Genomic DNA, 18,088 nt, shown 5'->3' on the forward strand with positions numbered 1-18,088 from the left:
ATGTAAATATGGTAAATGTTGCGGAGCTCCACCTGCATTTAGACCTATTCGTTTTTAAAGCTTTGTTTAAGAGGTTTAAGGTAATATAAAATTACTTTATTCTTGTAAATTTTACTTTTAAGAAGCTCAGAGTTCTACACAAAAGTGAGACTTAATCTTAGCTTTAATTTCAAAAAACTGACATTTTCTCTCAAAATGTTTACATGTTTGAAAAAAAAAAAGAATTGTGATCTGATATAATTCAGAATATTTAAAATGCCAAATTTTTGAATATCATAAGTCTGGCTCTTTCCTTTGAATTTAGATTTTTTAAAATAATTTGTTTTTAAAATCCAATTAAAAAAAACTGAATTCTGAGATTAAAAATTCAGAATTCTAACTTTAATCTATGAAAACTGACGTTTTTGGACAATAAAAATCAGAGATTCTGAGATTCAAAATGTAATTTTGACTTTAATCTCACAACTCTGACTTTTCCCTAAGAATTTAGACTGTTGAAAAAAATCTAAATTCTAAGATGAAAGCCTGATTTTTTTTATTAAGTAAAATATTTAAAAATATTTCTGATTCAAGTGACTTGGTTTGGTTTTATTTTGAATTATCTTTCTTTACAGGAAGATTAATGTTGATAGTTGTTAACTTGACAGACTCCAGTTATCTGAAGTGTTAATCTTTCTAGTGGTTGCTTGACACATCATAGATATGCATCAATCTGACATTTTTGAACACCTTATTTTTCAGATTTAAATAGTTTGAGTCTCTTTAAGCAACATTGTAAACAGATTTATTTTACAATTTCAGAAACATTTGGACTTTTAAATTTAAAGCGTTTTTTTTTTATAACCCTTTTACTTTGTTAGACCACACAGACATGGAAAAGTTCAGTTTACAATGGAAACAAATAGGAAACGTTCTGTATGTGACCGTACTTCCTCTGGATTTATCCGTTTACAAGCGTGATCTCATCCTCTATACTCAAGCCATCTCTATTGTGTCCTAAAGGCTTTTGGAGTTCACAAAAGCACAGCACATTCTGTCTGTATCAGGAGACACGATTTGTTTCTTTTCAAAGAACACAGTTGGAAAGTTTGACTGCAGGCGTTTGTGTGTGTGTTTTTCCCATCGGTTTATGCTGAGGTATTCGGCCACATCCTTCCGCCCTCTGTCCCACCTCCATTGTTTCACGGAGGCCATAACAATGTAGGGTGTTAACCGCGCTGAGAGGAATCTGGGGATGGAATCAGGGTGTCATGGGAGTTTAGAAATGAGAGTGTTGAGAGATCTGACAAAAAAAATCGAGCTGACCGGGGGGCGTGGGTGGAAGAAGGTGTTGGTTTTTATTTTATTTTCTCCCACATGTTGTCATTCTGAAGGACACATGCAGAAACACAGAAACGGGAGGGTGAGGAGAAGGATTTACAGGGATTTATATGGATTAATCTGAGCAGGGAAAGAGAGCAGATTGTGTGCAAGCGAAGTGGATCCTGTTGAAGGGGGTCCATTCTGGATCTGACACTTTCCCCAGTAACAGAAAGTGCAAATTACAGGACAAAAGTCAACAAAAGGCTATGTCTCGCTGCAAGATGTTTCATGTAGTTTCAGTCGTCACTTTTTAATTGTAAGTTTCAGTCTGACCACTGAAGACTTTCTCAGCAAAATGAACAGTTTATGCTGAGTCAAGAAATTTCACACTGTGCAGGAAATTTCCAAGACTCATGTTTCCTATTAATGAACTCTTGCAGCTTTCTCTCCAGCTCAGTTTTTCCTTCTTTTTGGAGAGTGACGAATAAACAGGTTTTGGTGAACTCATTTAAATTAGAGCAGCCTGTCTTTTGAGAGAACAATAAGCTTTCAATCTCAATGTTTTCTAGCATATTTTTACTGCCTTCGAATTTCAGCAGCTCCAACACTAATTATCCTTGCCATTTCATTGTCAAACGCATTAAACATTCACTTCTATTCACAATAGAAATTAATTAAAAAGAACATTGTTTGTGCTATTCATGAAATCTATGAAAATAGATAAAATAAAAGGTCCACTTGTATTATTTAATCCAGTTTGGGGAGTTAAACTTTTGGAATAGTTGGACATGCTATAGTGAGAGACATGGCTGACTGACTTTCCTGTTTTGCTTTTGGCACTTCATTTAAAAAATAGTTTGAAAGCCAGTGTTATTTTAAAATGATCTTAGGTATTCTTCAGACTTTCTGAAGATCTTTTATTGTTCTTCTTTGGACTTTGGCTGCTTTTAAGCTAATTTTCATTCCAATACTTGACTGTTTTTTGTTTACTTTTATTTTGTTGTGATGTCTGTCATCTTACTCCTTTGTAATTTAGTGATTTTGGTCATTTCATACCTGAAAAACATGCAAATGGATCTTTGTTAATCCCAAAGGCAAATCAAGCAAATTGAGGAAAATCTTAAAATTTGAGGACCATTCAGCATGATTGGTCTTCAAATCATGCTGATTTGAGGTCCATTTCTTAATGGAGTACCCATTAAGAAATGGAAACTCCAAGTCAAAACTCAGAATGTTGAGATGCTTTGAGGATTTGTGGGATGTAAGTCTCGCCTCAAATATCTCAAAGTTGAAAGTGAAGAGTGGGATAAACTTTCCTCAGCGCAATTTTAGATACAAATGGAGATAAATGTATTCCAGTTAATGGGGATTATACACCAGCTTTAAATAAATCCTAATCTTTTCCTAAGATAGAAAATATAATTTTATTAATAGAGGTTAATGTAAAAACATTTGTTGTTTTGTTGTAAATTAGATAGAAATTATACACTGGTGAACATTTCTTGTAATAAAGAATTTATATTTAACAGAGTTCTAATTTTTTTCTACCTGACTGTATTAAGGTCCCTGGAAAACTTCCCACGACAGAAATAGCACAGTGTTTCTGACTTTAGTTTGCTCTAATGTCTGTTTAAGTGGAAAAAAAACTCTCCATTACAGTCAGCGCCGCATCATAGTTAGATCAGCGCGACCTTCACCATGGCAACCACAGCTACCGTTTGAATCGCACAGTAGCTGTTTTACCAACCATAATACGATTAATGTAAAATAAAAATAAATAAAAATGTTTCTAAAGAGCATATACATGATAAGATCATGTATATACATCTTGTATTGCTTTTATTTAATATTTTAAAATCCTAACGATTTATGTACGGCGTGACGTCACCAATCCGGAAGCGTGTGCTGCTGTATGTCTGCTGTTGTTGACACTGCGTACCTATAAGGATGAAGCCGTTTGATCGTTATTCCTAGTTTAGTTGCAAAAGTTTGAGCTGCATCTGTAGCCATATTACAAGTTTTATTCAGTAATAATTTACAGTTTTGCCTTCTGATCAGTTTGATGTGGCTAACTGCTGCTCGTTTTACGGGGCTGCTAACAGAGAAGCTAACCGTGAACTAATTTAGCTAATGAGTAAAACTGCTTAAATCCATCTGACAGGATGAACGTTTCACCTTGAAGATCCGCTTTTATTAAAGACAGACTGTTGAATCAGGTTTTTTCATACCCCTAAAATCAAGGTATAAAAAAATAATACGACATTAGGTCTTTTGAAGCAGCTAAGTGCAGATCGCTACGTGTTGATGTTGAATAGCTTTTCTTTTTACTCCTCGCAGATGGCCGTAGAGCTCGATGTGTTCGTCGGTAACACCACCATCATGGATGAGGAGGTTTACCAGCTCTGGCTGGATGGATACACAGGTATGATCATGAATCCTTGACCGGATGTGTTGATTTTAATAGGCTGGTAAATGGAGCAGTACAAAAGTACATGTTTGAATAAGTGAGTGAATAATATCAGAGGAGCAGAATTTATTTTCATCCCAACGAGGAAAGATTACAAAGGAATTTATTTAATTAGGTTAATTAATGTCAACTCAATGTAAAGAAATCTAGTTTGTATCCAGCTGTGTAGAAATGTACAACCAAATTAGTTCAGATTCAGGCTCCTTTAGGATCAGTGGTGTACGGTCCAATTCAATCCAGATTATATTACAGTACAGGTAGCTTCATTTGGTCATACAATGCCAATTTATTATAAATTATAAATTTAAGAAACTCCCCATTGTATGAAGGTGTTGACTTTGCTGCAGTTGCACATCTTGAGCAAGCATGATGGGACAGTGGAGAGGAACCGCCTTCGTTCAGCTGGATGAAACCTCCAGCAGAAACAGAGATGTGCTTAAAAATAGGAATAAATTGGTTGAATTTTAAAAGTCACAGCAGATTTCCTGTTGTAGATATTTATGAAACGTTATTAGATGTGATTTTTCAAATGGTCAGATAATATTTGTGACTCTAAACATGTTTTATTCAACTGGACTGACAGCAAAAACGTCTCTTTGGATTGTAAATGTTGCAGGAAAAACCCCTGAACTAGAATTTTAGTTCAATTTAAAATACTTGATTTATCTGTAAGGGAAGTTATTCTTTCTAAATTAAAGTATTAAAGTAAGCAATTAAAGTTGGGATGACAGAGCAAAAAAATATAGAGAATGAAACAGATGTATTGTTGCTTCTTCACTCACAGCTTCACTGCAAGCTGTGAGTGAAGAAGCATCCTTAAAAATAATGTTACAATCCATCTAATGATATTTTGTTTCCTGTGTCATCAAGATTACAGAAAAGTGGCCATGAAATTATTTCAGTGCAACATTTGGGCAGAAGTAAACTACTGAAAGTGCTTCAGTAGCTTTAGCAATTCCCAGGAACTAGAGATCTAAAAGTTAAAGTACGTGACACACGTGGGAAAAACATGCAAGGAATGTTGTTTTCCTCCACACCGTAAGTATTAGGAGCAACATGGATCCACTGTAAAGTTGCAGTAGCTGCTGATTATCTACACAACTTTGTGATTTCATGATAAATTATCTAACTAAGCCTAGAGTGGATTATTGCATAAGCAGCTGAAAAAAAAAAGCTTTTTAACATTTTTTAATATGATTTTACAGCATCTTTGACCAGTTTGTGTCGTAAAAAAGTACTATTTGTTCCTCAGGTAGTCAGTCTGGAGACAATTAATTCCTCAACTGATCCCACATCACAGCATGTAAACAGGAATATGATATGCATGTTAATGGGGCTTGGATTTTATCCGCCAGTGAATGATGCTGTGAAGGTGCGCATGGCGGGAGGCGTGCTGGACGAGTGTGAAGCAAACCAGGATGTTCTCCTGAGCGACACCATGGACCAGTACAGGACCTTCCAGATGTGTGAGCGTCTGCTGCAGAGTCCAGCTAAACTCGCAAACCAGCTGCTCTTCCAGATCCCCCCTCACCGGCAAACCATGCTCATAGAGAGGTGACGCTGCCATCTCAACACTTTTAGTTCTTTTTTTTTTGTCATGTAGTTACATTTTTTAGATGAGAATGCATCTAAAGTATTTGTGTGTTCTTGTTTAGGTATTACGCCTTTGATGATGCGTTTGTGCGTGAGGTCTTAGGAAAGAAACTCTCCAAAGGAACAAAGAAAGACTTGGACGACATCGGCGCCAAGACAGGTGTGACTCTGAAAAGCTGCAGACGTCAGGTAAAAGAAGACGATGTTGATTCATTTACTCTCAGGCTGTAAAGCTCTTTAAATGGGAAAAAGAAATCCCTCCGAGCTCTTCTTTTTTGCTTTTGTGTGAAGTCATTTCAACATTTTCGACAGAGCAGAATTTATTGGTTGGGATTGGCTTGTTGTTCGAGTCACGATGTTGTAATTTAGCGAGCCTCCTGCGTCATCTGCTGTATTTCAGTTTGACAACTTCAAACGTGTTTTCAAAGTGGTGGAAGAGCTGAAGGGCCCCCTGGTGGAGAACATACGTCAGCATTTCCTTCTCTCTGACAAACTCGCAAGGTATTGAGTGAACACAGCTGGGTTTAAAATGCTTTGGATGCATTTTATATATTTATCATAACGTCATAATATTTTGGAATAAAGTTGTTACAAGTGTAAAATTGCATGAGAACGAGGTCATAATATTTCTAGAACAAAGTGGTAATATTAAGACTTTTTATTTTTGTGTTTTATGTCTTGTTGCTGAAATGTGCCATACAAATGAACTTGATTAATTTTCATAATATAACTATTCTCATATTATTCTGACTTTTTATACTCACATTAAGTTGACTTTATTCTCACAATATTATCACTTTATTACAACTTTTTATTCTTGTATTATTAAGACTTTAGTCTTGTAATGAAATTTATAAAAATGTTCTGAGCGTTAATATTCTAACACATCAAACCTGCTGCTTTTTCTGTCTTTTTTTTTGCAGGGATTACGCTGCCATTGTTTTCTTTGCCAACAACCGTTTTGAGACGGGGAAGAAAAAGCTGCAGTTTCTCACCTTCCAGGACTTTGCTTTCTGCGCCGGGCAGCTTATCAACAACTGGACGGTTGGGGCTGTCGGTGAGGGATTTTACTCGTTGGCTTTGGCGCTTTTTACCGACATAAAACATAAACACCACTTGCATCACGTTTAGCTGCTGCATAGCTCATTAATCAAATGCCACATCATAATTATTCGAGAGTTAATGTTTATACAGCTCTGAAATAATAAACTTTCTTATCCAAGGTGATAAAAACACTTTAAAGCAAAGTTTTAAGCTGTACTTAAGAAAAGAAGTGGTTCACTGTGGCTCTTTCAGTGACCACCAGAGGTCCTTCAAGTTTCACTCATCCCAGTCTGAGTTAATTCTGAGTCTGAATGGTTTCAATTACGAACAAAACAGTTTGATAATGAGTGTGTTTGACACAGAGACAATTCTGAGAAATTAATTTGTTCTAAAATGATTCGTGGAAGTCTCAACTCGAATGCTCTTTGTAGACAACATGGTGGAAGACATGGACGTCGACCTGGACAAGGAGTTTTTACAGGAGCTGAAAGAGCTAAAGGTTTTAATCACCGACAAAGATCTGCTGGATCAACACAAAAGGTAACGAAAACACGCTCCAATTTTGTGCAGATGGCCGAGAAACGGCCTGGCTTTCTCACAAAGCTTCATCAGCTCACTTTTATCTAATTTCCTGTTTCTTTCTCTGCTCCGCTCTCAGTTTGGTCTGCACGGCTCTCAGAGGAAAAACGAAAGCTTTCGCAGAGATGGAAGCTAATTTTAAAGTGAGAAACACTTCCTGGTTTAATGCAAAACGTAATCTGTTGTTAACTGTCCCGGTGAAAGCGTTATTCCTCTTTTTGCCACAGAATCTCTCCAGAGGCCTCGTCAACATTGCCACAAAGTTAACAAACACCAAAGATGTCAGAGATTTCTTCATTGATCTTGTAGAGAAGGTTAGTATCTGATCTCAGATCTGTCTGTCTGCAAGGCTGTGAGCTCCTGCTTGTCTTTTCCAGTTCATTGAGCCGTGCCGCTCAGACCGATGGACATCTGCGGACGTAAAACTCTACCTCACCCACTACACCAACTCGGCACACATTCTGGACTCATTCAAGTGAGTTAACGCGCCTTTATCCGTCGGAGTGGAAGTCGGGAAACCGAAGAACAATCTAAGGGTGTTTTCACACCTGTTAATCCAGGAGACTGGAACCAAATTACGTTTGTTAAATTTTCAGCAGCTGTGGTTCACTTTCGCACTGAGTCAATCAATCCAAATGATTAGAAGAGCCTGTTCCCCTGCTTGTCTGTGGGGGTGCTGCACCAAGAACTACTGAAGGAAACGACAAAAAAACACCGCTTGGTGGTCACATATGCACCAGGGTTCACTTTAACCGAACTGAGACCAGAGTTTGACTCATCCTGTTTTAATCAAACTAATTCATTTGTCTGGAAAGTCCAGTTTGTTTGGGTAAATGTGAATGTGTAATGAAACTGATGTGAATTCTGTGGTCTGTCTAAAAACCTCTGTCTCGGTTCGGTTAAAGTGAACTCTTCTGCAGTTCGAATGTGAACACCAAGCAGACCAGAGACTGCTCCAAAAGCAGGAAGTGGACAACAGCGCAGGGCATTGTGGGTAAATACAACCAAAACAAACTTGAGTTTAATGCTACAGTGAGAAATGGCTCGTAGTCTTTTACCAAAGACAAATAAGAAATCCTACAACCACTAAAATCTGACGCTCGTGTCTTCTTTTGAAGTTTTTGTGTCGTTTCCTCCTGTGGTTCATGGTGCAGCGTGAAAGTGAACTGCACCAGCTGAAAATGCAACAAATGTTGCAATTTACCAAATTTACCAGACTATGAGGTTAAAACTATTTTTCTTTTTATTACAAAGCACAATAAGATTTTACTAGGAGAAAATGTAATAAGAAGACTCCATAACATAGACAATTAGTAGTTATCTAATGGAAACGCCACGTTTGTAAAGAAATCGCAGCTACTGTGAACTCCTTGTACAACTTCTCTTAAAAAAAAACAAAAAAAACGGCGAAAACCCCCAGAAAAGGCGACGTTCGTCAGCAGAATCCTCTGCTCAGGTCATTATCATTGAAGCTGTCATCTCTGTTCTGGCATGTCTTCCATGTGGTTTCTTTAACTGTAGTCGCCTTGTTTCTCATGTAAACTCTCAGGAATGTAATTAAAGGTTTACACAGCCCCGCTCCGCTTCAGGCCTAACAAAGAGATATTCATAAATAGCAGCAAAGACCCCCTGGTTAAACTCAGGGGACCCTGGTTGCCTCATTTACTCTCTTTGCACAGATTTCACAATTCCTGCTTGCCAGCTCTGGCCTTGCATCATTCACCCACTGACTGCTCGTTCTCTGCCCTCAGACACCAGGCTGTGTGGGACAGATACATGGGCGTGATCAAAAGCTGCATCTTCAAAATGTATCACGACTGAGGCGTTTCCCCTCCTCTCTGCTTTTTGTTTCCCGGTTCATCGGCCCCCCTCGCTGAAGCCGTTATTCTCTCTCTCTCTTCGTTTTGGCAGAGATCCATTTCTTACGTTCTGTGTTGCATTATTGCCGCATTCATTCTTGTGTTTCTGTAAATTTGGTTTATAAATAAAATAAAGGTTTTACCACTGGAGTGTCGTTCTGTTTTATTTTTCCCCATTTAACACGTGTTTGTGTTTTATGTGCGGCGTTAAATGGCTGAGATGTTCCCATTAACCCAGCACAGACACAGGATTTATTATCCGCTGGGTGCTGGGTGGAGATAAGAGAGCAGAAGGGGGAAAGTGAATCAAGTCCTTTATTTTTTTTAAAATGCTGCATTGAGTTTGAACTATTTGAGTGTTTTTAAACAGGATCTGAACATCATGTGTGTGGGATGTCTGTGTGTGGCCATGGGGGAGCAACCAGGAGGTCCAGTTTGGAGAGGGGGTGGCCGTAATGACAGCTGCTTTTTCTGCCACCAAACATAAACAAAGCACACAAAAGGGCTGAGGCTCTGAAAACCCAGAAATACTGGAGGTTCACATCAAAAACGTGGAATAAATGAGAAAACCTAGTTACAAAAATGCATTATTAATCCCAAAAGGAAATTCAATGTTGATTATGGCTGTGGGCAGGATTTACTGTAGCAGTCTGTATCACAGTGGTTCTGAAAAAGCCTCTGACTGAAGACACTGTTACTTAAGAGTCCCATGAAGGACGCTCACAGTTGTAATGTTATTTGTTTTAGGAGGAATCGATCTTTGCATCTTTATCAGCTACATTTCATTTAATCAGCAATCAGTAAAATTGTTGCATTCTCACCGATTAAGATTCTGTTTATGTTTTTCGGTCTTTAACTACTTCTGCAAACTCGTAACTGATTTTTCTAATTCATATATCAAAACATTTCGCTTCTGGAGATTTCTATTTTTCTCTTTCTAAATTTTACTATTGTACTTTTTGAATTATTTGCGCTTTTGTGCAAATTTCAGCCCCATTGAAATACATTGAAATTCTACAAAATTCCACAGAACTTCTGCTTTTTCACACTTCTGTCTCCTTCAACATAAAAACTCCATTCAACTTTTAAACAAGTCAAGACTGTAAACTATATTCAAATGTTTCGGCTTTTGATTATCTTGCAGTTTTTCCATGATTGCGGTTTCAGTTTTATGCAGATTTTTGATCGTTTTCAGGTTTATAATGTAATCCTATGGAGGAATTCTCCAACTGATGTTTTTTTAACTTCTCATGCTTGTTCATACATATTTAACTCTACAGACATAATTTATGCATTAAAACATAGCCACGGATGTCTACTTTAAGAAATTATGACAATCATTGCAACAGTTCCAGAAAGTTTTCTGTCAGACTCTTCTGGAGTACAGACATGTCACACCTTCGATTTCTTCAATGTGTTTCTGTTTCTATCTGCGTCAGCATTCTGCCCGTCGACCTGCTTTTACCGTCTACAAAGGTCTCCTGCAAACTTTAATCAAAATGTTCTGCTTCTTCTTCTGAATTATGCTATATCTTTTGCTAAATTTTACTATTGTACTTTTAAAAAAAATTCATGTATTATACAAACTTCTGCTTCTGTCGAATTATATATCTTTTGCTACATTTAGCGAAAGTAAAATATAGCAAATATTTTTGCTATATTTTGCAAAAAAGTTTGCTATATTTATTTTACAACTTTTTTAAAAGTAGTTTTTCTGGATTTTAAGTTTGTTTAACAGCCTTTAAAGTTCAACATATTTTAAAATCTGCCATTTTCTTCACTAACAACCAGAAATAAGCACAAGAGAGACAATCTGATTAGAGAACAGCCATTTATTTCCTAGTGACTGGATATTATTGCTGATTATTACAAACAGAAGCTTTACTTATTGAGAAATAAGATATTATCACAGATTAATTTAAATCCCCAAATAATTCAGCTGTAAATCAGAAAATTAATTAACTGAAAATTTAAATTTAAAGATTAAACTTGAACTTAGTCATTTTATGATGCTGGGAACATTTAGCCACAATAGACACACTTAGCAACCCAGGCATTTTGGTTAATTAATTGTGTCATCTATCCACTGCTTGTAAGCACAGACATCCAGGAAACCAGTTGGTTTTGTGAGTGCATACAGTGAATCTCCAACAAAGACAGCAATGCCATACAGCCTGTTCTTGAACACAAGTCCTCCACCAGAGTCACCCTGTCACAAACACAAAGCTTTTAGTTGTTTTGCTGCTGTGATTTATCTGATAAAATAGAAAATGTCTAAATTTTGTGCAAAAAATTGTTTAAAGACTGACGTACGTGAGATGGGTCCTTCTTAGAGCTTCCCACACTGTACCACTTCTGGTAACTGTACATAAAGTCCCCGACTTTTACCCGTGCCTTTTCCAGCTTCTCATGTTTAGCAATCTTTAACTCTGCACACTGAAGATCACCTGGACTTTGTGGGACTGCAGAGGAAAAGCAGCATTAACACAAAGTCTGTTTAAGTGTTGACACATTTTGCTCAGGATATCACCTTGTTATCTGTGGTTATTGTATAAAATGTATTTTTCACATTTGTATCAAAACTGTCACTATGTCCTCCTGGTTAATATGAGACAGATTATCTATGATAAGCTTGATCTCTTCCACTTCCTCCTTGTTGTTCTAGCTGTCTGCAGAAATGTGCCACGCCAGGTCAAAAACAACCAATCAGAGCCAAGAGGAGGGTCTTAGTGCTGTCAATCAAGCTCATGTACACCATGCTCACTTTGCATGCTTGTTCATATTTTTAGGCTAAGCTCACAGTTTTCTCAGAGCTTCCTATTTCAGCTTTAAGAAGTTTATCTCAGAGTTTTTGAGGATCGAAACGCCAACTGGCTTGCTAAGTGAAGCTTCAGCAGAGAGTCTAAAAACTGATTCGAATCATCTGAATCATTTTGAGGTAACAAAAGCAACGAGAAATGTGAACATTCATCTCACTTCTTTTGTTAAAAAAGCCAACTTGTGTTGGTCCGTGACCTGCAAACTGAACCTTGGTGCCGCTGAAACACAAGAAAAACTAAAAATGAGTCACATTAAGAGAAACGACCAACTCTGGGAGACCAGAGCTCAAACATTTTCCTCATCTGACAGATCAAGAACCAAGTTCTGAAATTTGAGAAGATAAAACGTACAATAGAGTATCTGGACAGTCGGGTAGTCTGATTGGTTGAATAGTTGTGATCTTTACTGGCAGCTTCAGGAGCATGATGCCATGTTGACGACCGTTACTGTCAATATAAACTTCACGTTGAGTGATTCCATACATCCGCTTTGGAGCACCTCCAGGATGAACTCCTACAAGTTCCTCATTAATCCTAGGCAAAAAAAAAAGACAATTATTAAAGAAACAATCAGTTATTGGTGAGTTTTCAGTCAAACTTTTTCTCACTCACCATCCTGATCTGAGTCCCAGCAGTGAGCTGCAGTCAGAACCCACTGATCACTGATCAGAGATCCTCCACAGAAATTGTCTCGTTTGAGTATATCTAAAGATCATCACATGATAGAGTCGCTCATCGTGTCTACAGTTCTGACCTCCAACGATCCTCTTCTGCAGAGATGCTGAGCTCACTGCAACACCTGGAGAAGAAAGTTTCTGTTTTTAGCTGAATAAATCCACAATGAGGGACCAAAATGACAGCTTTATAATGAACTAAATAAATACAGTAAATAAAACTCAGATCAACATAACTCATAGCATTCAGAGCCAGTGGACATGTCAGTGTCTCAGTGTGTCCAGTGTGTCCGACTCACCCAGCCCCAGCAGCAGCTGAACCTTCAGCAGAACCATATCTGGTCCAGCTTCCATGTGAATGTCTGCAGGCCTACAGCAGCTTTTAAACTCTGTTCACAACTTCCTGCTGGACAGGAAGCCACCAATCACAGGACAGACACCGATCCGTCCAATCACAGGACGGACACTGAACTCTGCCAGGTTGGCTGGGCCGCCCCTGACATCTGATCCACGGTTCTCCAGATATAAAAACTGGTTTAATATCTGGCTGCTCAGTCAGTCAGTTTCAGTTCAAACGTTTTCATGACAAAGTACAAAGCAAAGTGAGCCGAGGATTTGTAGGATTCCTTTAAATTTGACCGATTAGAAGGATAAAACATGGCAGAGTTACCAGTATCTCAAAATTATTGTCTTTAAGAATCATGAAAATATTTAACAAGCTCAACTTGACAAAACCTGAGACTGATTCACCTTCACTGAAGCACCTGCTGCCAGATTTCCAGTGAACAGCTTTTTGGTGAATGCATTGCTAAAACTCAGTAAGATCCCAGTACTCCAGTAGACTTTGTTCTTGGATAAAGCCATGAGCTAGTGGCAGACTGCTACAGCCTGTAGTGGTAAGACAGCAGACTTATTTTATATGACTGTTTCAGGTCAGTCAGCTGAAGTTCTCATTCAGGCCAGAAGTCTACATTTAAACAGGACCTTCCTCGTCAAAGTTTTGCATGAGCTGATATTACTGACATTAAATCAGTTGCTATTAGGGTCCTGTAAGTTCAGTGGATCAGATAGTTACAGTTTTATGCATTGAATTTTATATTAAAATAATCTTGACCATGTTGTGCTAGTCCTTGGCCTACTGCATGAATGCGACTTAAACATAGGATGTATGCAAAGCCTTTTACTTGTTTTGCTGTCTGCAGCCTTACAGCAGGATTCATTACAATGTCCCACATGAATGAAATCATTTAAACATTTTGTTTTAAAAATATTTCAGATATGTCCTGAACTTCCACATTTTGTCTCACAGGCAGGATCTTGACTTCACAAACTTCTGCACATCTGAGACTCCAGAGAAACACCTCCCTGCTGGTGCCTCAGACCACACATTTTATATATATATAACCTATTTCATGCATACCAGAGAGCAGACAGCAAACTAAAAGACATTTTCGTGTGAATATATGTGGGTTTTCATTTTGTAAATGCACACAGACCACTAAAGTGAACACTGGTGCATCATTCAATACACTGCTAACTACTGGCCATCCACTGCAAGTGCAAGAAAATATAGTTAAATCCAACATGGCAGACAGATGAAAAAGAATGCTCAGGAATCTCCAGTCCCTCCTTCTACTGTAAAAACTCTTGCAGGTAAACAAAAAATATTGTGACATGAAGCAACCCCGAAAGACTAACATGACCTATGACTTTGAATTAGGAGAAATTACAAATGATCACCTGTCCACTAAGTGGACGTCATGCATCAGTGGCGATATTTTGACAGGTATTTATTGATATCATTACTCCGAAAATAAATCTACAATATGCACCATTTCCGGCAAATATTTTGGCTGTAAATGCTGCATGTTTTCATGACCCGGCCCCAGTACTCAGGCTGAACCCTACGCCCTATGAAGTGTGGACTCAGTTGAAGGTTACAAGTGTTCAAAAATGTGAGAATTGGGACGGAACGCCCCATGTCGTAACGTCGGCATCCAAAATGGTGGGACTGGTGACTGCTTAGGCATTTGTGCGGCTAAAATGTACAAGTACAACAAAAAAATTATTTTAAATGTACAGTAAGGTTATTTTTGCTTTCCAAAGTCATTGCTGGAGATATTTGACTGTTCAAATTTGTTTTATGACTTGTTGAAGACAGAGCAAAATTCGATGTAATCACACACGTTCAGTAGAGTGAGACGAAAACTATTTCAAAACTTTACTTTTGAGAACAATTTTTTTTTTCTTACGTTTTTGCAAGACACAGCTTGCTCTGTGAACATTGCCATATTTCCAAATTGGCAGAAAATACACATTAAAATGTACAAATGTTTAATTTAACAGTCTGCAATTTGATTACTACTTAGAAACGTGATCACATATTCAGCTGTTACTCGAGAACAAAACATCTCTTATGTGGCTAAAATTTTATTTGGTATAAATTGAAGCTAATGTGCCAACAACAAATCACATCCGTTAATGAGTAAAGATAAAACAAGAAAACACCAGAAAAAACACCAGATTCTTTGTCTGGGTTTGTATTAAAATCTCCTGGTGTCGCATCTTCTTCTTCTGAGCTATGCTATATCTATTGCTAAATTTTACTATTTAGCATAAGATTTCTGCCATGTATGACTGTAGCTTTCTTATGCTCTTTCTTGCATATTCTGCAGCAATCATTCTGCACATTTGCATTCTCACAGCTGTTTCGCTAGGAACAGCTATTTTTCTAGTTTAATTTAGGTGGAAAGATGTCAACATTTAAAATTTGTCCACTTTCATTTTATTAAAACATCAGATTTTCAACTGCAATAGGAATACAGTTGAAACTCAACATCTAAGTATGCCAAAAAAAGACAGAAATGTTTTTTTTCCTCACTGTTTTAAGTTAAATCAGACCAAACTTCTTGCTTTAAGTCAGTTAGAATTACCAAATTATTTCTATTTGCTAGACACCACAATAATGACAGAATATGTCAGGTATTTGTTTATTCATGCCTTCATAGTCAAGACGTTTACACACAGAATGATTACGGTCTCTTTAAGCAATGAGGGAACGCCCAGATGATGATGTCATGGCTGTGGAAGCTTCTGATTGGTTAACAGGCACATCTGAGTTAATTGGAAGCAGATTCTTTATCATTTTGAAAACAGAAATAATTTGGGTAATTCTGAACTAAACCGGGAGAGATTTGGTCCGATTCAACTTCAGACATCATACAATAATAATAATAATAAAACTTTGTTTAAAAAAAGAATGTAATGTACAGCTCAAACATAAATGTCACCATCTGATGCATTGTACCAGATTATAGCATAAGGTAATTCAAGTAAAAAAATTAATATACAATAAAATATAAATAAAACAGAAAATATAACACCACACAAACACTCATACAGCTAATTATATCTGAGAAGTTTTTCAAGTAGACTTCTGTTACTTGAATAAACTAATTTGTATGGGTTGTCGTGGAAATATTTGAAAGTTTAAAGGATACAACTAGTTTCATATGGAACTGGAGTTAAATTTAATCAATTACTTTTTAAAATAACCCACTAATTTCTCCATTTAAAAGCTCTTTTCCTTCTGCTGTTTCATTGTTTGACCCCAAGTTGACTCATAAGAACTACCTTTGGTTAGGCAACATCCCGATTAGTTTGCATCATATATTAAAACTCATTTTGCAACGCAAAAAAATCCTTCAGTCATGTGCAAACAAGAAAGGAGCGTGATTATAGTTTCCTGCATTTTCTTTCAGGAAGAAACGAACAAGTTTTCCCCGGTAGTTCTTTGGAAAGTGGCTTGATTTTTTTCCTGGTCCACATTCCATTAACTTCTTTCTCCCACTGCTATAAATATCCCCTCATGTCAGATTGGACGACAGCGAGGGCTTAAAGTTGGAAAAAAGGAAAAGCTGGTGAGCACAGATAGATGGGGGGTAAGTGGGAGAAGGGTGGGGGAGCCTGGGGCTTTTGCGGGGGTTTGGTTTAAATGAAACCAGGTGTGTTGTGGGACTAGGAAAGCGGAGAGGAGGGGGCGCGTGTGTGTGTGTGAATCTGTGTGATTTGGACAGATTTGGAATTTCGGTATTTGGGCCGCAGACCAGGAATTTCACCCTGGGGGCAGTGTTGCCAGATTGGGGCAGGTTTCCGCCCAATTGGGCTTCTTTTTAACACGTTGAGCTGGAAAAAATAAATAAGAATAGCTTTGCTGTTGTTAAAATTTCATGGGACTACGGATGGAAATTAGCACTTAGCTACTTGTAACCCTTCTTTCCAGTGGGTTGACTTCACAACACACTCAGTTTCTCTGTATTTATTCAAACAAGAGAAAATAAAGCTGGTGGTCAGCGTCCAGCTTCTGCCCTAACGGCAACAGGAAAAGAAAGATGGACGAGCTGTCAGATACTGGTTGCTATGGTAACCACCAACCGTCAAGAGCAGCACAGCTTAAACTTGTACATCAATAAATGTCAGGAGAAATAACTTTTTGACTAAATAAAATTAATTTGAAGAATATATAAAACAATTTTCACCAACTTTACATCTTTAATAATGCACAATATTGTATGTTAATATGCGCCATCCCGTTGAAATAAATCAATTCAATTTACGTTTAGTTGATTTTTACTGAAAATGTTTTCAAAATAGTTGTTTCTAAATAGAAAATCACAAAACGTTTAATAAAACAGCGTTTTATTTTACTGATTTATTTTGAAATGTCAAGAATCTGTGGAATGTGACATCATCAACGGTTAACAGCCATTGGTTAATAAAGAGCAACAACTTCATAAATTAATAGGACAAAAAAAGCACAACACAAGTCTCGTGTTCAAAAAGTCGAGTCGTTTGCAAAACCCAAAACACTGTGAATTTTTACCCTAATTAGGTTTTGGATGTCCAAAGTGCGGCCCGGGAGCCATTTGTGGCCCTCAAAGTGATTTTGCATGGCCCTCGGCAACAATATAAAAATGTTACAAACTTATTCCAGCTCAAGGTTGGAGGTTGATGCATTTAAACAAATCTTACAGGGAAATTTTCACTGCTTTTCAAAAGAAAAAAAAGCCTCCTAAAATATGTAAAGTACAACGCGAAGCATTTAATTAATTTCACAGTAAATCAGTGATTTACTCGAGAGCAGACTTTGACAGACCGTTTTACTAAACTCCACTAAGTAAAATAAAGGTTTTTAAAGAATAAATGACCCACATACTGCTCTTGTTACTGAAAATAAAAACACAAAATCCAAAGATAATACAAAAGCCATCCCAATTTAATACATTGTTTGTATTTTTTATTTAAACATGGTAATGATGCTGGATTTTATGTTTCAGATCTACAATAATTTACAGCTGCCTTTTCTATGGAAATCAGATTTCTTTGTTTTATCAAAATATTTTTGGGTACACTGCTAACCTCTGAGTCAGAGCAGAAATTACTCAAGTCAAAGTAAAAAGTACAGAGCAGTAAAAATACTCCTGAAAGTATATTCTTTTCTAAAAGTTACTAAAGTAAAAGTAACTCCCCAACTCTTCACGTTGAGATTTGGGAGGGATTTTTCTTTCTTTTTTGGGGGGAGTTGGGCGGGTTTTACGTTGTGTTTGGGCTGGAAACTGTCAGTCAGATCTGGCAACCCCGCCTGGGGGGTCAGGGAGGGGTGGAGGGTGGCAGCGCAGGGGGCCAGCGGGGGGGTAAGAATGGGCCGTCCTACCCCGTCTCTCCCTCCTCCTCTCCCTCCCTCGGCATGTG

The 18,088-nt window shown here is 37.5% G+C and overlaps 3 protein-coding genes across 5 annotated transcripts in view; 1 reads left to right on the top strand and 2 right to left on the bottom strand.

The window, feature by feature from the left end:
* Positions 1 to 8,994, top strand: part of fibpa (fibroblast growth factor (acidic) intracellular binding protein a) — a 28,130-nt gene extending 19,136 nt beyond the window's left edge. The window contains exons 1-11 of one of the 2 annotated variants that reach the window (XM_008420805.1): positions 3,195 to 3,543; positions 3,640 to 3,724; positions 5,125 to 5,323; positions 5,425 to 5,551; positions 5,763 to 5,863; positions 6,286 to 6,419; positions 6,838 to 6,946; positions 7,065 to 7,128; positions 7,213 to 7,299; positions 7,363 to 7,460; positions 8,737 to 8,994. In XM_008420805.1, coding sequence (XP_008419027.1) covers positions 3,640 to 3,724; positions 5,125 to 5,323; positions 5,425 to 5,551; positions 5,763 to 5,863; positions 6,286 to 6,419; positions 6,838 to 6,946; positions 7,065 to 7,128; positions 7,213 to 7,299; positions 7,363 to 7,460; positions 8,737 to 8,806 — 1,074 coding nt within the window. In that variant the 5' untranslated portion in view covers positions 3,195 to 3,543 and the 3' untranslated portion in view covers positions 8,807 to 8,994. Of the gene's footprint in view, positions 1 to 3,194; positions 3,544 to 3,639; positions 3,725 to 5,124; positions 5,324 to 5,424; positions 5,552 to 5,762; positions 5,864 to 6,285; positions 6,420 to 6,837; positions 6,947 to 7,064; positions 7,129 to 7,212; positions 7,300 to 7,362; positions 7,461 to 8,736 lie in introns of those variants that run through there. The other variant, XM_008420804.2, reaches the window with a different exon arrangement.
* ccdc85b (coiled-coil domain containing 85B) overlaps positions 1 to 18,088 on the bottom strand; it is a 37,908-nt gene that overhangs the window by 1,547 nt on the left and 18,273 nt on the right. The window contains exon 1 of one of the 2 annotated variants that reach the window (XM_008420803.2): positions 2,851 to 2,929. The exons of the other annotated variant lie outside the window; for it this stretch is intronic. The gene's annotated coding sequence lies outside the window, so the exon portion shown is untranslated. Of the gene's footprint in view, positions 1 to 2,850; positions 2,930 to 18,088 lie in introns of those variants that run through there. 2 annotated transcript variants of the gene reach the window in all.
* LOC103471651 (trypsin II-P29-like) lies at positions 10,662 to 17,727 on the bottom strand. The gene is given in 7 exon segments (XM_017307108.1): positions 10,662 to 11,053; positions 11,158 to 11,306; positions 11,821 to 11,882; positions 12,015 to 12,197; positions 12,272 to 12,355; positions 12,357 to 12,462; positions 12,637 to 17,727. Coding segments are annotated over 7 exon segments (786 nt in total). The 5' UTR covers positions 12,692 to 17,727; the 3' UTR covers positions 10,662 to 10,906.

Source organism: Poecilia reticulata, linkage group LG10 (assembly GCF_000633615.1).
Source record: "Poecilia reticulata strain Guanapo linkage group LG10, Guppy_female_1.0+MT, whole genome shotgun sequence".
In the NCBI taxonomy this organism is placed as follows: Eukaryota; Metazoa; Chordata; class Actinopteri; order Cyprinodontiformes; family Poeciliidae; genus Poecilia; species Poecilia reticulata.